The following is a 16,068-nucleotide window of genomic DNA, read 5'->3' on the forward strand; positions in this document are numbered from 1 at the left end:
TGGTAAATAGATGGCTACAAATAATACTGATACTCTCTTTTGTAGATAGTGTGGTCTACAGCTTATTTTAAGGTACTCTCTCAGGTGAGCAATACCTCAAGACTTTAATATTAGACATTGCGCACCAGCTGTTATTGACAAAAAGACACACCCCCACCCCTCGTCTTACCAGAGGTAGCATCTCTGTTCTGCCGGTGCATGGAAAATAATGCTAGCTCTATATTATCTCTTTGTTCAGCCACATCTCGGTGAAACATAAGATGGTACAGTTTTTAATGACCTGTTGGTAGGATAATCTTAATCGTAGGTCATCAATTTAATTTTCCAATTAGCACGATAGCAAGAAGAATGGAAGGCAATGGGAGTATACTTGCCTCCGGATTCTCAGAAGGGTGCCTGATCTACGGCCTCTTTTCTGGAGTCTTTTCTTCACAGAAAAGGTGTGGATCTGGGCCTGTTCCAGTGAAAGCAGGATATCCTTCTCGTGGGACTCGTTAAAGGAAAAAGTTTATTCTAGTCCACGGTGATAATTGCTTTTCTGGTGTCCATAAGTTATTTTTGGTCATAAGAGATGGTAGCAGCAACATTATGTACACAATAAGTAAAAACATTTTTTTTTAAAGTTAAGCAAAAAAAAAATAGCACAATTGGTTGGGTGAATGATGACGTTTTTCAATGTTCTTCGGGGCCATCTCATAGACTCAATCATTGGCCGCTTTAATAAATGGATCACTAGTCACTAAATAATGCCACTTTGATCATTTTTACATATTTATTGGATGCCAACCGCCATTAAACATCATCGAAGAAGACAAAGACCGAAGAAGCCTGAAGGAGGTGATTACTGGAAACGAACTCGGGTTGCCCTTTATCTGTGGAATAGTAGAGGAACTTGTATTTCAGGTAAAACAACAACCCAATGTTTATATCCCAGGACAAATTAGCCAGCAACAACAAGCTAGCTAAATTGCTATAATAATGTTCAATGCTTTTCGACCTGTTTCCAAATTAACACAGTTGGTTCCGAGTTCGTTGATATTTCCACCTGCGTGTACAGTTCGCGTGTGTTGTGGGTGCACAAAATCAACATGCGCGCGCGATGACTGACGCGCCGTAGAAGCTCGCGGCCCGTCTGTTTCCGCTCATTCATTACGGCGCATTTTAATTCACGTTTGTTCACGTCCGTCATTCCCCCCACCAATTAGAGGAACAAATATCAGAATTGGTCTGCCTGTGTGAACTCAGCCATATGAGAGAGACCTTTTTTTATTAGGTTGACCCCATTTTGCCATGTTAATCTAATACCATTCGCATTATATATGTATCTATGTTTATATAAGAACATATGTCTATTGTCACATGTCACATTTGGCTGGAAAACTAACTAGAATGTATGTGAAATCTGATCATCTCAAATTTAAGCGTAAATTGATGTAATCTTAACCTGATGTTGCAAGTCACGCCCATCTTCCAGTTCAGGAAGTACGTTTTCAGTGTACTAGTTTTTTCTCAGTTGCATCTTCCGCCGCTGAGGATAATAATTCTGCTTCACCCTTTTGTGACCACGAAATAAAGGTATGTCTTTCCGTAAACTCTCTGCCATGCCTTTTAATCGAATGTGTCTTTCATTACTCGTTCTTTCTATTGCCGGGTGTTTTGTGCGTCATGATAAAGCCAAATGGAATATACCTTTACACCGTATTTGTTTATTAAATGTGATGGGGACTCACATTATGAAACAGTTTCGGATGTGTAACTTGCCTAAACGGTAATTTAAAAAAAATGTTGTATGGGTAATGATCTGGATCCAACTGTGTTTTTTTTGTGTGTGTCACGAATCGATAAATAATACTAAGTAACATGACGTCAATGATACTGTAAAGAAACAGGCAGGGAGCTGGTCTCGGACCCTCAACCTTCTGGCCCGAAGTCCAGCACGCCATCAACTGTGCCCTAAAAGTATGCTCAAGGGGTGAAGTCGATATCAGCGCTCATAAACCCAGGGTCGTTACAATACATCTATCGTGAGGCTTGTCCAATTCTATCATCGGCCTTCCTGGATGTGATTCAGCACTCAAGCAGCTGTCAATCTGCTTATGCTGTACTACAAAGTTTGGAAAGCTATGTTTTAAAATCTCACTTACTGCTGAATTATATTAAATCCACAGCATAATACTTTTTTGACATATAGTTTAGTAATAAAGTATGACAGTGGTATTTTATTGAACCTTTATGTAACTAGGCAAGTCAGTTAAGAACATTCTTATTTACACTGACGGCCTACACTGGCCAAACCCTGGGCCAATTATGCGCTGCCCTATGGTACTCCCAATCACGGCTGGTTGTGATACAGCCTGGAATCAAACCACTGACCCCTATAGCACTTAGATGCAGTGCCTTAGACCGCAGGCGCCACTCTGGATATAGCCCCTCTTATAGTTTCCTATCTGATTTGCAAAGGTACAATATGTCCAATAGTCCGTTGTATAACCCTTAAGGTTTTTCTTCCTTCTAAGTTTAACATTTGAAAAGGACAGTTGCTGAAGGGGCACTAGTCTCTTGTTGCATGTATTTATTAACCCCCTGTCTCTTTCTCCATTTATCCTTTCCCTCCCCCTCCCCTCTCTCTCACCTCTTCAGCTCCAGGATGTGTGGTATTTGGGCCTTGTTTGGCAGTGATGAGTGCATGTCGATTCAGTGCACCAACGCTATGAAGATCGCCCACCGGGGCCCAGACGCTTTTCGTTTTGAGAATGTCAACGGCTTCACAAACTGTTGCTTCGGCTTCCATCGCCTGGCTATCATAGACCAGCTGTATGGCATGCAACCCATCCGCATCAAGAAGTTCCCCTACCTGTGGCTCGTCTACAACGGGGAGATCTACAACCACCACACGGTATGTCTAGCCTGGAATCCACATTGTTTCACAAATCCCAGGCTCAATAGGTCTACAAACCCCACAGTAGTTATGGCCAATAGACACAAAGTATAGCCTGGAATCCACATAGCCTGGGAATTGTGATGTGAAACTACATGGATTCCAGGCTATACCTTGTGTCTATGGGCCATAACTACTGTGGGGTTTGTAGATCTCCTACCATAGCCTGGAATTTGTGACGTGAAACTAGGGTAGGAGATCTACAAACCACATAGTAGTTATGGCCCATAGACACATACGGTATAGCCTGGAATCCAAGCTTCTGGACCCCAGGCAACTGTCGGTATGGAGATGGGACTAGGCCTCTGGGACCTGGACACGTTTTGGTGTGGAACATATTCAGTTTCTACTTGCTAGTCACGAAGCAGGGACATACTAACTTTAGTGGGTTGATGGCTTTAGGCCAGGCAACTCCTCTTTTCTTGAAAAGGCACTATCTTTTTTGCTAAAGGGACTTAAAGTACCAGTCAAAAGTTAGGACACACCTACTCATTCAAGGGTTTTTCTTTATTTTGACTATTTTCTACATTGTAGAATAATAGTGAAGACATCAAAATATGATATGACGTTTTGGCCTATATGATATCCAATATTTTCCTTGCTAAAAAAAAGATACCGACAACCAATAAACATATTTAGGGGCCTTTTAAGTGTTCTAATACAGTTAAATAGTTAACACATACACATGTACACAGCGGTCTAAGCCACAGTCCCTGGTTCAAATCTAGGCTGTATCGCATCTGGCTGTGATTAGGAGTCCCATAGGGCGGTGCACAATTGGCCCATCGTTGGCCGGGGTAGGCGGTCATTGTAAATAGGAATTTGTTCTTAATAAATCCTCTTAAGTATTGGCCCCTTTTTTCAATTTCCACCTAAAATGACATACCTAAATCTTAACTGCCTGTAGCTCAGGCCCTGAAGAAAGGATATGCATTTTATTGGTACCATTTGAAAGGAAACAGTTTGACGTTTGTGGAAATATGAAAGGAATGTAGGAGAATATACCACATTAGATCTGGTAAAGAAAATGCAAATAAAAAAACAACCTTTTTTTGTACCATCACCTTTGAAATGCAAGAGAAAGGCCATAATGTACAGTCATGGCCAAAAGTTTTCAGAATGACACATATGAATCCTCACAGTCTGCTGCCTCAGTTTGAATGATGGCAATTTGCATATACTCCAGAATGTTATGAAGAGTGATCTGATGAATTGCAATTAATTGCAAAGTCCCTCTGCCATGCAAATGAACTGAATACCAAAAAAAAACATTTCCACTGCATTTCAGCCCTGCCACAAAAGGACCAGCTGACATGTCAGTGATTCTCTCGTTAACACAGGTGTGAGTGTTGACGAGGACAAGGCTGGTCATGCTGTCATGCTGATTGAGTTCGAATAACAGACTGGAAGCTTCAAAAGGAGGGTGGTGCTTGGAATCATTGTTCTTCCTCTGTCAACCATGGTTACCTGCAAGGAAACACGTGCCGTCATCATTGCTTTGCACAAGAAGGGCAAGGCTAGGATATTGCTGCCAGTAAGATTACACCTAAATCAACCATTTATCGGATCATCAAGAACTTCAAGGAGAGCGGTTCAATTGTTGTGAAGAAGGCTTCAGGGCGCCCAAGAAAGTCCAGCAAGCGCCAGGACCGTCTCCTAAAGTTGATTCAGCTGTGGGATCGGGGCACCACCAGTATAGAGCTTGCTCAGGAATGGCAGCAGGCAGGTGTGAGTGCATCTGCACGCACAGTGAGGCGAAGGCTTTTGGAGGATGGCCTGGTGTCAAGAAGGGCAGCAAAGAAGCCACTTCTCTCCAGGAAAAACATCTGGGACAGACTGATATTCTGCAAAAGGTATATTATTTTTTTATTTCACCTTTATTTAACCAGGTAGGCTAGTTGAGAACAAGTTCACATTTGCGACCTGGCCAAGATAATGCAAAGCAGTTCGACACATACAACAACAGAGTTATACATGGAATAAACAAACATACAATCAACAATACAGTAGAAAAATCTATATACAGCATGTGTAAATGAGGTAGGATTAGAGAGGTAAGGCAATAAAGAGGCCATGGTGGTGAAGTCATTACAATATAGCAATTAAACACTGGAATGGTAGGATGTGCAAGTTGAGATACTGGGGTGCAAAGGAGCAAGATAGATAAATAAATAAATAAATACAGTATGGGGACGAGGTAGATCTACAGATGAGCTATGTACAGGTGCAGTGATCTGTGAGCTGCTCTGACAGCTGGTGCTTAAGGAGAGGTATATCTATATTTCCATGTCTAACAATTGTATTTTCATCGACATTTGTAATGAGTATTTCTCTAAAATGATGTGGCTCGCTGCAATATCACCAGATGTTTATGGAACTAGTGAACGTAACGCGCCAATGTATACTGAGATTTTTTACAATAAATATGAACTTTATAAAACAAAACATACATGTATTGTGTAACATGAAGTCCTATGAGTGTCATCTGATGAAGATCATCAATGTTTAGTGATTCATTTTATCTTTATTTGTGCTTTTTGTGACTCCTCTCTTTGGCTGAAAAATTGGCGGGGTTTTTCTGTGAGTTGGTGGTGACCTCACATAATCGTTTGTGGTGCTTTCGCTGTAAAGCCTACTTGAAAATCGGACACTGTGGTGGGATTAACAACAAGATTACATTTAAAACGGTATAAAATACATGTCTGTTCGAGGATTTTTAATTATGAGATTTGTTGTTTTGAATTTGGCGCCCTGCACTTTCACTGGCTGTTGTCATATCGATCCCGTTAACGGGATTGCAGCCCTAAGAAGTTAATAACTTGTTATGGCTGCAATCCCAATATCGGGATAAGTGTCATCAACAACCGCTGAATAGCATAGCGCTACATACAATACATTTTACTATAAATATTTATATTCATGAAATCACAAGTGCAATATAGGAAAACATAGCTTAGCCTTTTGTTAATCCACCTGTCTAGTCAGATTTTGAAATTATGCTTTACAGCGAAAGCAATTAAAGCGTTTGTGTAAGATTATCGATCGCACGATAAAACATTAAGTACACTTAGCATCAGGTAGCTCGGTCACAAATCAGAAAAGCAATCAAAGGAATCGTTTACCTTTTGATCTTCAGATGTTTTCACTCACGAGACTCCCAGTTACACAACAAATGTTCCTTTTGTTCCATAAAGATTATTTTTAGATCCAAAATAACGTGACAAACAGAGGTATGTTCAGAAATCCACAGGAAAGAGCGGTCACGACAACGTAGACAAATTCCAAATAGTTTCCATAATGTCCACAGAAACATGTCAAACGTTATTTATAGTCAATCCTCAGGTTGTTTAAAAATATATATAATCGATAATATATCAACTGCAAATGTCTTTCACAGTAGGAGAGGGAAAAGCAATACCTATCCAAACTCTTTTGCGCGAGCAAAACTCGTGTGACCACTTGACGTTATCGTTCTGGCTCATTTTTCAAAATAAAAGCCTGAAACTATGTCTGAAGACTGTTGACACCTTGAGGAAGCGATAATAAAAGGAATCTGTTTCTTATCCCTTTAAATGGAGCAAAGGGAGGCTATGGAACATGGAGTTTTCAAAAATAGAAGCCACTTCCTGCTTTGATTTTCCTCAGGGTTTTGACTGCAATATCAGTTCTGTTATACTCACAGACAATATTTCGACAGTTTTTGGAAACTTTAGAGCGTTTTCTATCCAATACTAATAATAATATGCATATATTAGCAACTAAGACTGAGGAGCTGGCCATTTACAATGGGCACCTTTTCATCCAAGCTACTCAGTACTGCCCCTGCAGCCATAAAAAGTTAATGCAACCGCTGTGTCAGATTTCAGAAAAAGCAAACCATGCAATAATCTGAGACAGCGCTCAGAATTTTTTTTTTTTATCCGCCATGTTGGAGAGAACAAATCAGAAATAACATTATAAATATTCCCTTTGATGATCTTCATCAGAATGCACTCCCAGGAATCCTAGTTCCACAAATGTTTGATTTGTTCGATAATGTCCATTATTTATGTCCAAGTAGCTACTTTTGTTAGGGCGTTTAGTACACAAATCCAAACACTCGTGCAGGTCCAGTCGGACGAAAACTTAAAAAAGTTATATTACAGGTCGAAGAAACTTATCAAACTAAGTATAGAATCAATCTTTAGGATGTTATCGTATATCTTCAACGTTCCAACCGGAGAATTCCTTTGTCTGAAGAAAAGCCTTGGAACGCAGGTCGCTATCATGTGAAATGAGCGTGACCAGGACCTGGCTCTCTGCCAGACCACTGACTCAAACAGCTCCCATCCGGCCCCACATCACAGTAGAAGTCTCATTCAAGTTTCTAAAGACGGTTGACATCTAGTGGAAGCCTTAGGAAGTGCAACATAACCAATATCCCACTGTGTATTCAATAGGGGCTGGGTTGAAATTGACCAACCTCAGATTTCCCACTTCCTGTTTGGATTTCTTCTCAGGTTTTTGCCTGCCATATGAGTTCTGTTATACTCACAGACATCATTCAAACAGTTTTAGAAATCTCAGTGTTTTCTATCCAATACTAATAATAATATGCATATATTAGCAACTGGGACTGAGGAGCAGGCCAATTTGTTGAGTAGGGTGTTGGAGGCCACAGAAGGGGAGTTGTATGGCATTGAAGCTCATCTGGAAGTTAGTCAACACAGTGTCCAAAGAAGGGCCAGAGGTATACAGAATGGTGTTGTCTGTGTAGAGATGGCTCAAAGAAGCATCAGCAGCGAGAGCGACATCATTGATGTATACAGAAAAGAGTGTCGGCCCGAGAATTGAACCCTGTGGCACCTCCATAGAGACTGCCAGAGGTCCGGACAGCAGGCCCTCCGATTTGACATACTGAACTCTATCGGAGAAGTAGTTGGTGAACCAGGCGAGGCAATGATTTGAGAAACCAAGGGATTGGACTGCTGAGGACTGGGGTAAAGTCATTTTCTCTGATGAATCACCTTTCCGATTGTTTGGGGCATCCGGAAAAAAGCTTGTCCAGAGAAGACAAGGTGAGCGCTACCATCAGTCCTGTGTCATGCCAACAGTAAAGCATCCTGAGACCATTCATGTGTGGGGTTGCTTCTCAGCCAAGGGAGTGGGCTCACTCACAATTTTACCTAAGAACACAGCCATGAATCAGGAATGGTACCAACACATCCTCTGAGAGCAACTTCTCCCAACCATCCAGGAACATTTTTGTGACAAACAATGCCTTTTCCAGCATGATGGAGCACCTTGCCATAAGGAAAAAGTGATATCTAAGTGTCTTGGGGAACAAAACATTGATATTTTGGGTCCATGGCCAGGAAAATCCCCAGACCTTAATCCCATTGAGAATTTGTGGTCAATCCTCAAGAGGCGGGTGGACAAACAAAAACCCACAAATTCTAACAAGCTCCAAGCATTGATTAAGCAAGAATGGGCTGCCATCAGTCAGGATGTGGCCCAGAAGTTAATTAACAGCATGCCAGGGCGGATTGCAGAGGTCTTGAAAAAGAAGGGTCAACACTGCAAATCTTGGCTCTTTGCATCAACTTAATGTAATTGTCAATAAAAGCCTTTGACACTTATGAAATGCTTGTAATTTTACTTCAGTATTCCATAGTAACACCTGACAAAAATATCTAAAGACATTGAGGCAGCAAACTTTGTGGAAATTAATATTTGTGTCTTTTGGCCACGACTGTAATATTCCAGCCCAGGTACAATTTAGATATTGGCCACTAGATGGCAGTAGTGTATGTGCAAAGTTTTAGTCTGATCCAATGAACCTTTGCATTTCTGTTCAAAGTTTTACTGCCCAAATGTGCCTAATTTGTTTATTAAGAACTTTTCTTGTTCAAAACTGTGCACTCTCCTCAAACAATAGCATGGTATTATTTCACTGTAATAGCTACTGTAAATTGGACAGTGCAGTTAGATTAACAAGAATTTAAGCTTTCTGCCATTATCAGGTATGGCTATGTCCTGGGAAATGTTCTTCTTACTCACAACCTCATGCTAATCACATTAGTCTACGTTAGCTCAACCGTCCCGCAGCAGACCCACCAATCCTGAAGAAGTTGTTCATCTGACTTGCCTAGTTAAATAAAGTTTACACACACACCACACTAACCAAAAAGTAATTTTTGTTGGTATTTACATATATCCCCATTACTAGTAAAACATAATCAAAACCAATTTCTTTCACTTACTTGCTGTGCTGTTTCATTCATTTGTTCAGTCGTTTCATTCTAAACCAGGATTCATCATACTATGTAACGCCGTTTGTTTGCGTGTCAAATAACACTGTTTGACATGTCAAATAAGCTTGTTGACCAATCAAGACCTGAATATGACTGCACATCACAATAATTTAATGCATTCATTATTTTTTACGTAGTTATTACACTCCCTCGTATTTCATATGTCACAACTATTCATCGATACATATGCTATGATGCTGGTAAAGTTGTCTCGCGCATCTACAGTGCTGGTCATTAAAAAAAAAGCTATCTAGCTCTTGGATGCAAACAATGTTCTTCCCCAAAAACATAGCAAAAAAGGCATCTGTTTCCATAGCTATAGTAAGCTAACTTTTAACAAGGCACACCTGTTAATTTAAATGCATTCCAGGTAACTACCAAGAGTGTGCAAAGCTGTCATCAAGACAAAGGGTGGCTAATTTGAAGATTCTCAAATCTAAAATATATTTTGATTTAAGACTTTTTTTTGGTTGAGTAGGTGTGTCATAACTTTTGACTGGTACCAGTGTGTGGCCAAAGAAGTTTAGGCAATGTTTTGTTCATGTGAGTTTGAGAACCAGGAGCGAAGATAGTAGGAAGATCATATTGATAATGGTATTCTCTGTCTTTAAAAACAATGCACTAACTTATTATATTGCACATCTTATGTACCCTGGGTTTGTTGGATTTGAGTGTGCATACCCTTCCTACAATCCATTGTGATTATCAGCCTGTATGTCATGAGCATGTACACTCCCCTATGTATTTATGTGGACAGAGAAGCTGAAACTTTTCACTAGGCTCTATACTCCATACTGCACCTTTTATTTTAGGTTATTTTCATACATATCTGTTTTACCGTTTAGATAATGAAGAGTGACCGCAATTACATTTTATAATACTTGGCAACCTTTCTTATCCTTTGTAGGAGACATGGACCCAGCTAATTTCACAACTCCATAAACCAACCCAAATTACAATATCACCTTTTTAAAAACGTTTTGTTTGATTATATCTTTGTTTCTTTTTGTTATTTGATTATATTACTGAAATTCTATATCATGCCTGCTTTAAGTCTGATATGGGGATGGGGGGGTGTGGTAGGGGATCTGTGTGTATTCTGTTGGAGTGGTTTTAATGTGGTAGGGGATATGTGTGTATTCTGTTGGAGTGGGTTTAATGTGGTAGGGGATCTGTGTGCGTTCTGTTGGAGTGGGTTTAATGTGGTAGGGGATCTGTGTGCGTTCTGTTAGAGCATGGGGTGGTTGGAGTGGGTATGATTTGGTAGGGGATCTGTGTGTGTTCTGTTAGAGCATGGGGGTTGGAGTGGGTTTAATGTGGTAGGGGATCTGTGTGCGTTCTGTTAGAGCATGGGGTGGTTGGAGTGGGTATGATTTGGTAGGGGATCTGTGTGTGTTCTGTTAGAGCATGGGGGTTGGAGTGGATTTGATTTGGTAGGGGATCTGTGTGCGTTCTGTTAGAGCATGGGGGTTGGAGTGGATTTGATTTGGTAGGGGATCTGTATGTGTTTTCCCCTCTGCCTGTGCTCTCTGTGTTATCTGTATAATCCATTCAAAATGCCAAATTAAAAAAACATTTGTGAGAGAACTAAATGACAAATGAGAAAGTAACAGAAGCATAAATAGCATACCCCCCAGAGAGGATGGGATGTTCTGGTGGCATGATCTTTGTCACTCATCATTATTTAAGATTTCAATCATGATTATCTGTAATCATGGTAGCATCCACATTAATGTAGAAGTGTTCTGAAACAATTCCATTGTTAATTGCAATAGAAGTGATTCCAAAATGACACCATAATTTCTATTGGGCACAAACTGCAAATGCATCCAAGTTTGTAGTCACAAGCTTGGTGTAGTCATTACCTGCTAGTAATATGGGACCAAATACTATACTTTTGACAATTTAATAAACTATAAAAAAATGTGTCCAAATACATATGACCCCTTCAAATGGGGAGACAACATACATAAGGCACATTCATTTCTCATCGGTAAAACAGATATGTATGAAAATACCTTCAAATAAAAGGTGGTGTTCTGTCGCCTCGTAGAAAACATTTAATCTCAAATCCAAAATGCTGGAGTATTGAGGCAAAAAAATGGTGCTTCACTGTACAAATAAATATGTTGGGGAGTGTATGTCATGAGCATGTATGACCACTTGTAATGTCTTATCTCATAATCCTGAAACTTTTCTTCATCTTTTTCCTTCTTTAGCTGAAGAAGCAGTTTGAGTTTACGGACTACCAGACCAAAGTAGACGGTGAGATCCTGCTTCACCTGTACGAGCGCTTCGGCATTCAGAAGATGGCGTCCCTATTGGACGGAGTGTTCGCCTTCATCCTCCTGGACACAGCCAATAGGAAAGTGTTCCTGGGGAGGGATACGTATGGCGTGCGGCCCATGTTCAAACTACTGACCGACAACGGCTTCCTGGCTGTGAGCTCTGAGGCTAAAGGTGAGGGGGGACTACTTACTTGACATCTCATTTGGGGTTGAGTGGTTTTAGTTGCTACACAAGTGGATTAAAGAGCAATCCCTACTCAGAATAGAATGAACTATGTTAGTTGTTAAACATGTTTTGTGTGTTTGTTCCCAGGTCTGACTGATATCACCCACTCCATGTCTTCTCCTCCTAAGATCACTCCGTTCCTCCCGGGGCACTTTGAGGTGTTTGACCTGAAGCCCACTGGGAAGGTAGAGTCTATTCAGATGGACCGCTTCCACTACTGCACCCAGGAGCCCAGCCACGCTGTCTATGACACGGTAGAAATGCTACCCTCCGGTACGCACACACACACTCACACACATCCATAGTATTTCCATAACGTCAGCATCTTGATTGACAGCAACCATAATGTGGGTCAAGGTTACTGATTATGTAACAGTACCACTACCTGTAGCTAGCTATCAGTGAAAGGTGATAAATGTTGTTTGACACCTAAGATGAAGGGAGGAATGGCTTACTGATTATTGTTTCAGGATGCAAGTTTTTTGGTATTGAGGGTATTGCCATGAATGAAGCCTCTTGTCCAACTGAAACCATTGTAGTCACTGACAATAGGAGTTGGATGTGTAGTATGTCGGAGTTGATTTGCCGGTCCTTAACCATTCAGTTGACCAGTCCCTGTGTGATGACAGTAAGATCTCTTGCTGTCCTCTGTAGGTTTTGTCCCAGAGACAGTGAAGAGCAACATTCGGTTGTTGTTTGAGAACGCTGTCCGGAAACGCCTCATGGCCCACAGGAGGATCGGCTGTCTTCTATCAGGTACAAATAATGTTTATTGCAGAGTATTTTTTTCTTCTTTGTGTAGTGTCACACATGGAATTTTGCGTAAGTAATGCTTCAGATCTGTTACTTGTCTTTTTTTACTTATGCTTGTTTGTGCAAATACATTAGAATACTTGCTAATTATCATTACACCAAAGGTCAAATTACATGTTTGATAAGCTAGTAAATCATGTTCATGACTGTTACTATATATTTCTACCAGGTGGTCTGGACTCCAGTCTGGTGGCTGCTATGCTGGTAAAACTGGCCAAAGAGGAGAAGTTGAAGTACCCCATCCAGACCTTCGCTATCGGGGCTGAAGACAGCCCAGACATCCTGGCTGCTCGCATGGTGAGAGGCTCCCTCCAGCCTCCATAGAGAGACTACATTATAATAATGATGATAATGGTATTGTGATGAACAGTTTGGGTAGGTTAGGTCTTAGCAGCATGATTCAACACTTCCACACTCCATCCCCCAGGGGGCAGCATCAACCGTGTCTAGGTTCTCTAGCCTTGATAAAGCGCAATCAGGTGCAGGCGGGATCCTTCAGAGGTGGCCGTAGAGCCTGCCGGTCGTAGTTTTTTTTGTTTGATATCTTTAGTTTTGGAGCGGCTTTAGAAGTTTATTTTTGTAAGTATCTATGTTGTTCACCCTTTTCAACAACAAACAATAATCCTCTTGGGCTAGCCAACCCATAAGAGTCAGGACGGAGCTGGCCCTGGATCCTGGTAAGTTTGCTGTCTCCTGGGCACATGTACATACAACACGGTCCTCATACGCTCATTTCTCACATAGATGCACACCATAAATCTAGGACTCCTAGACTTAGCTAGTGCAACAATATTAGCAGGCTAGTCAATTGGTTTCATAACAGTATAACGTCATAATCAGTAATAATCCAACTTTATTTTTGTAGCATCTTTTACCCAGTATATTACAGCTCACAGGCCATTACAAATGAGCATTTAAATTAATACAGAAATAACAGAATAGAATACAAATATAATCATAAATGCTCCTTTGTGAACTCACTGCTCCCTCTTGGTCAGGCTGTAATTGGAAAAGAGAATTATCTTAAGTTGAAGGCAATAAATAGATAATACGTGAATGAATGTCTTGGTGAATGTCTCGTGGTGTTCCAGGTGGCGTCGTACATCGGCAGTGAGCACCACGAGGTCAACTTCACCCCTGAGGAAGGTTTCAAAGCCGTGGAGGAGGTCATCTTTCACCTGGAGACCTATGACATCACCACCATACGCGCCTCTGTCGGTGAGAGAGCACTATCCCATCTTACATCAACCTCAATCTCCAAACACCAAGCAGAAGTGGTGTCCCACTTAAGCTAAATGAATAGGCTACGAGGGTGACGCATTTGTGAAATACCTAGACAGTTTTGTTGTACCTTCTCAATGTGCCCCTGACCTGGACAAAGGGAGTCTGGTCAGGCTGCATACCTTTTCCTTCTGATTGGCTGGTTTGAATCCTAGTGGAATCCTGGGAGATTAGTGAGTGTGGCCTACTTCAACTCAATCCTGTTTCCAATAATCTTTTCTCATTTTGCAGGCATGTACCTAGTGTCAAAGTACATCCGTGAGAAGACTGACAGCGTGGTGATTTTCTCTGGGGAGGGCTCTGATGAGCTGACACAGGGGTACATCTACTTCCACAAGGTAAGTTTGTTCCACATCAGAGATGTCATTCTCTCTCACTCACCAATTTCCATGTACCAGTCAGGGTTGTGGTGAATGCAGTAGTCAATTCAGGAAGTGCATGAATAAAAAATAAAAAATGGAAATGTGTGTTTAGACTATATTGAAAATGGAATTGAACCCAATGCTGGAACCAGTTGTTATGTCTGGGAATATGAACTGAGTTGTTGCTTCCTGCTCCAGGCTCCCACGCCCAAGGCAGCAGCAGAGGAGAGTGTTCGTCTGATGAAGGAGCTCTACCTCTTTGACGTCCTTAGAGCCGACCGCACAACCGCTGCACATGGGCACGGGCATCTTCTTTTTCAATACATTCATTCCTTTTTACATCCTTTCCTCAAACTCATCAGACCACTATCTGCTCTCTTTCTTTTGAGAAGCCATAGATAATTACAGAAGATGTACATTTTAAAGATGGCACCTAACTGACTTCCTCTTCTCTCCTATACAGTCTGGAGCTGAGAGTGCCTTTCCTGGACCACAGATTCACAGCGTACTACCTCTCCCTGCCTGAGGAGATGAGGCAACCTAAGGTCAGTCTCCTCCGCCCCAATCACCATATCCTCACTCCCTATCCTGTAGATGTGGCTCTGATGAGATAATGGAGTATGAAAGTAATGTATTATTGCAAAAGTCTCTTGAGGGATTGTTGTCAGTGTTGTGTATCCAAAAAGAGTCCTTAAAGCAAATATCAGTTTCCAAACATGTAAAGGATTCCGGTGCTATAATTCCAAACACGGTTCAGTTTCACTAAGGGGTGTATGTGTGTGTGTAACCAGGATGGAGTGGAGAAGCACCTCCTCAGAGACTCATTTAAAGGTCTGAACCTGATCCCAGACGAAATCCTATGGAGACGTAAAGAGGCCTTCAGCGATGGAATGACTTCTGTCAAGAAGTCCTGGTACAACAGCCTGCAGGACCAAATGGAGTCTGAGGTACACACACACACACACACACACATACATGCAGCAGACACACACACACACACACACACACACAGGCACGCTGGCATACATGACATATGCACACACACATTCTGACTCCTTCTTTCTCTCTTCCAAGGTGAACGACTACGATCTGGAGAAAGCTCCTAAGACATTCCCGTTCCTCCCTCCCAGAACCAAAGAGGCGTACTTCTACCGCCAGGTGTTTGAGAAGCTTTACCCGGGCCAGGCTAAGTGGCTCAGCCACTACTGGATGCCCCGTTGGATCAATGCTACAGACCCCTCAGCCAGAACCCTCTCCATCTACAAGCCTGACAAGGACCAGTGATACAGAAACAACAGTGGCTCTTTTCCAATACCCTCACTAGCGTAGCACTTAGATTGAAGCAGTCCATTGAGCATGCATGTATTATAAGTGGTATGCTAGTATGGATATTGGAACCTAGACCGTGTCAGCTGTCAATTACCTCTGTCACCATTACTACAACTCCTCTTCACAACAAACCTATCTAGAACTTGTCTCATGCTAGAGTTGTGACGATTGTGGGATGTTAGGGTAACAAATTGTAATTTTTGTTGATTTTTTTTTTTACCTTGTAATGCATCTTTAGCTACTACATACCTAATGAATACAACACTGCTTTGGAACTTTGGAAATGAAGCTTCTCCTACTGACCGTGCTGTTAGCAAAATGCTATTGGATAAACTATGTCTACTTGAATTTAAAGTGGAATCCCCTCTTCTCCTAAAATAAAGGCATTAAGACTATGATGAAAAAGATTTTTTCACAGTTATTGTCAGTTAGATGATTATATGATAATTGTGCCAGGCCTATGCAGGAATCATCTCGTTCTTGGGATCAGTGTGAATTACAGTTACAGGGTCAGTTCTGATTTGGGGAAACGTGTTTC

General features: G+C 41.4%; 1 protein-coding gene across 4 annotated transcripts; it reads left to right on the plus strand.

Moving 5' to 3' along the window:
* The first annotated feature begins 741 nt into the window (after window positions 1–741).
* Window positions 742–15,925, plus strand: LOC118399508 (asparagine synthetase [glutamine-hydrolyzing]-like). 4 transcript variants are annotated; one of them, XM_035795642.2, is made up of 12 exons: window positions 742–903; window positions 2,641–2,896; window positions 11,451–11,691; window positions 11,833–12,018; window positions 12,400–12,501; window positions 12,728–12,855; window positions 13,650–13,776; window positions 14,071–14,177; window positions 14,400–14,500; window positions 14,665–14,746; window positions 14,993–15,148; window positions 15,276–15,925. In XM_035795642.2, exons 2-12 carry the CDS (start codon window positions 2,648–2,650, stop codon window positions 15,483–15,485), a joined length of 1,689 nt encoding a protein of 562 aa, XP_035651535.1. In that variant the 5' UTR covers window positions 742–903; window positions 2,641–2,647; the 3' UTR covers window positions 15,486–15,925. The 4 variants fall into 4 exon arrangements, with proteins under 4 accessions (XP_035651535.1, XP_035651534.1, XP_035651533.1 ...); XM_035795641.2 differs by lacking the exon at window positions 742–903 and adding an exon at window positions 1,192–1,575; XM_035795640.2 differs by lacking the exon at window positions 742–903 and adding an exon at window positions 1,640–1,768.
* Window positions 15,926–16,068: the final 143 nt, after the last annotated feature.

This window comes from Oncorhynchus keta, chromosome 20 (assembly GCF_023373465.1).
Source record: "Oncorhynchus keta strain PuntledgeMale-10-30-2019 chromosome 20, Oket_V2, whole genome shotgun sequence".
Taxonomy (NCBI): domain Eukaryota; kingdom Metazoa; phylum Chordata; class Actinopteri; order Salmoniformes; family Salmonidae; genus Oncorhynchus; species Oncorhynchus keta.

What these genes read in the sequence shown, in the direction of transcription:
- LOC118399508 (XM_035795640.2), top strand. Translation starts at nt 1,719, where the DNA reads ATGGGGACTCACATTATGAAACAGTTTCGGATGTGTAACTTGCCTAAA. An exon ending in CACCATACGCGCCTCTGTCG is followed by an intron (nt 13,777 to 14,070) that starts GTGAGAGAGCAC and finishes CTCATTTTGCAG; the next exon opens with GCATGTACCTAGTGTCAAAG. An exon ending in GGTACATCTACTTCCACAAG is followed by an intron (nt 14,178 to 14,399) that starts GTAAGTTTGTTC and finishes TTCCTGCTCCAG; the next exon opens with GCTCCCACGCCCAAGGCAGC.